General features: G+C 37.0%; 1 protein-coding gene across 1 annotated transcript; it reads left to right on the forward strand.

Moving 5' to 3' along the window:
- Positions 1–7: 7 nt before the first annotated feature.
- On the forward strand, positions 8–2,682 carry LOC117793183 (dynein heavy chain 2, axonemal-like; the record flags this gene model as incomplete). The annotated part of the gene is made up of 2 exons (XM_034633475.1): positions 8–2,522; positions 2,578–2,682. Coding segments are annotated over 2 exons (2,620 nt in total), but the record flags the coding sequence as incomplete, so codon positions are not given.
- Positions 2,683–2,718: the final 36 nt, after the last annotated feature.

The raw sequence follows: 2,718 nt of genomic DNA on the forward strand, positions 1-2,718 counted from the left end.
TCAGTACCCAGCATTACTAAGTGCAACAACACTAAACTGGTTTAGAATGTGGCCACAAGAAGCCCTATTGGAAGTAGCCTGCCATTTCTTAAAAGGATTTCAACTTAATATACCTGTACCAGGAAAAGAGGATAAAAAAGATCGCGAAAGTTTAGTTATGACCACAGAAAATATTTTGCATCGTGATATGCCACAAGTGTTTTCCGTTATGCATTCCAGTGTCTCAAAAATCTCACAGATTATGTTAAGAGAAGTCAAACGATATAATTATGTCACCTCACCGAATTATTTACAGTTGGTAAGTGGCTTTAAGGAGCTTCTTGGTAAAAAACGCTATGAAGTTTCAACCGCTGCAAACCGCCTTCGTAACGGACTATCGAAAATTGCGGAGACACAGGAAAAGGTAACCTTAATGTCAGAAGAGCTGAAAATAAGTTCAGAACAGGTAAAATTGCTCGCTAAGGAATGTGAGGAATTTATTTTCATGATAGAAATTCAAAAGTCTGAGGCAACGGAACAAAAGGAGATAGTTGACGCAGAAGCTGTTATAATTAAACGTGAGGAGATAATTTGTTTAGACTTGGCAGCAACTGCTCGTGCAGACTTAGAAGTCGTTTTACCCATGATCGACGCAGCTGTGAAAGCATTAGATGCGCTTAATAAAAAAGATATTGCCGAAGTTAAATCATACGGTCGACCACCTATGAAAATTGAAAAGGTAATGGAAGCAGTCCTTATTCTTCTTGGTAAAGAACCGACCTGGGAGAATGCAAAAAAGGTACTAAGTGAGTCCACCTTTCTTAATGACTTAAAAAATTTTGATCGTGATCATATTTCGGAAAAAATACTAAAGCGAATAGCTTTATACACGAAGAATCCCGAGCTAGAACCAGACAAGGTTGCTGTTGTATCAGTTGCGTGTAAGTCGTTAATGTTATGGATTATGGCAATAGAGAATTACGGTAAAGTGTATCGTATTGTTGCACCTAAACAAGAAAAGCTTGATAATGCCATTAAGTCGCTAGAAGAAAAGCAAGCAGCATTGGCGGCAGCAAAAAAAAAACTGGAAGAGTTACAGGCGGTTATTGAAGAGCTTTATATTCAACTTAATGAAAAAACAGAGTTGCTTAATGATTTACGGGCAAAGGAAGAACGGCTAAGAAAGCAACTGGAACGGGCAATTATATTAGTAGAATCGCTATCTGGGGAACGAGAACGTTGGATAGAAACTGTAGCTCAGCTGGATGTATCTTTTGAAAGACTACCTGGAGATTGTCTATTATCTATTGCGTTTGTGACTTATCTGGGTGCATTTGACACAAAGTACCGAGAAGAGCTTCTGAATAAGTGGAAACAACTCATAAAAGATTTACTTATACCAGCTACCCCTGACCTGAAAATTACTATATTTCTCTGCGATGCCGTTTCGATTCGAGAATGGAATATTCAAGGACTACCCGCTGATGACTTAAGTACAGAAAATGGAGTGATAGTAACTCAAGGCAGTAGATGGCCTCTAATCATCGATCCCCAAATGCAAGCGAATAATTGGATTATGAAGATGGAGGAACGTAATCACTTAGTTATTATTGACTTGGGCATGACTGATTATCTGCAGAAAATAGAGCTATCCATTAAAGAAGGATTTCCAGTATTAGTGCAGAATGTGGGAGAGTCTCTAGATCAAGCTATATATCCAATTCTTCGACGCAATTTTACTATACAATCTGGAGAAAAACTTATAAAATTTAACGACAAGTACATATCTTATAATGATCAGTTCAGATTTTATATTACAACTAAAATTTCAAACCCTCATTATCCACCCGAAATATCATCAAAAATGAGTGTCGTAAACTTTGCTCTTAAGCAAGATGGTTTGGAAGCTCAACTATTAGGAATTGTAGTTCGCAAAGAAAAACCAGCTCTGGAAGAACAGAAAGATGATCTTGTAATGACAATTGCACGAAACAAACGTACATTGATAGATCTTGACAATGAAATTCTAAGATTACTAAATGAAAGTAGAGGATCGCTTCTTGACGATGATAAACTTTTTTCCACTCTACAGAAATCTCGCCAAACATCTACCTTGGTAAAAGAATCATTAAGCATTGCAGAGGTCACAGAGGTAGAAATTGATGCAGCCCGACAGGAATACAAGCCTTCCTCTGTACGGGCTGCTATACTATTTTTTGTCTTAATGGATATGTCAAAGATTGATCCCATGTATGTTTTCTCATTGGCTGCATATATTCTACTTTTTACGCAATCTATTGAGCGCAGTCCACGCAATCAACTAGTACATGAACGTATTCACAATATCGACGAATATCATACGTATTCAGTATATCGAAATACATGCCGTGGTCTCTTTGAAAAACATAAGCTTTTATTTTCAATACATATGACTGCTAAAATACTCTCGAACGCAGGGAAACTTGTGGAAGAAGAGTACAACTTTATTTTGAAGGGTGGTATTATACTTGAGAAGCAAGGACAGGCTCCTAATCCAGCCAAATGTGAGTATCTTAAAATAATTAGTTAGCATTTAAGTAAATGTATAATATTTTATAGGGTGGATTAGTGAGCAAAACTGGGATAATATAACAGAGCTGGATAAAGTACCAGGGTTTCATGGCATCATAGATTCATTTGAATCCAATTTTAAATCATGGAATGGTAAACTATCAGGCCTGTTCCGGTTTTCACTTATAT

The sequence above is a fragment of the Drosophila innubila genome (assembly GCF_004354385.1).
Source record: "Drosophila innubila isolate TH190305 chromosome Y unlocalized genomic scaffold, UK_Dinn_1.0 362_Y_Y, whole genome shotgun sequence".
Classification (NCBI taxonomy): domain Eukaryota; kingdom Metazoa; phylum Arthropoda; class Insecta; order Diptera; family Drosophilidae; genus Drosophila; species Drosophila innubila.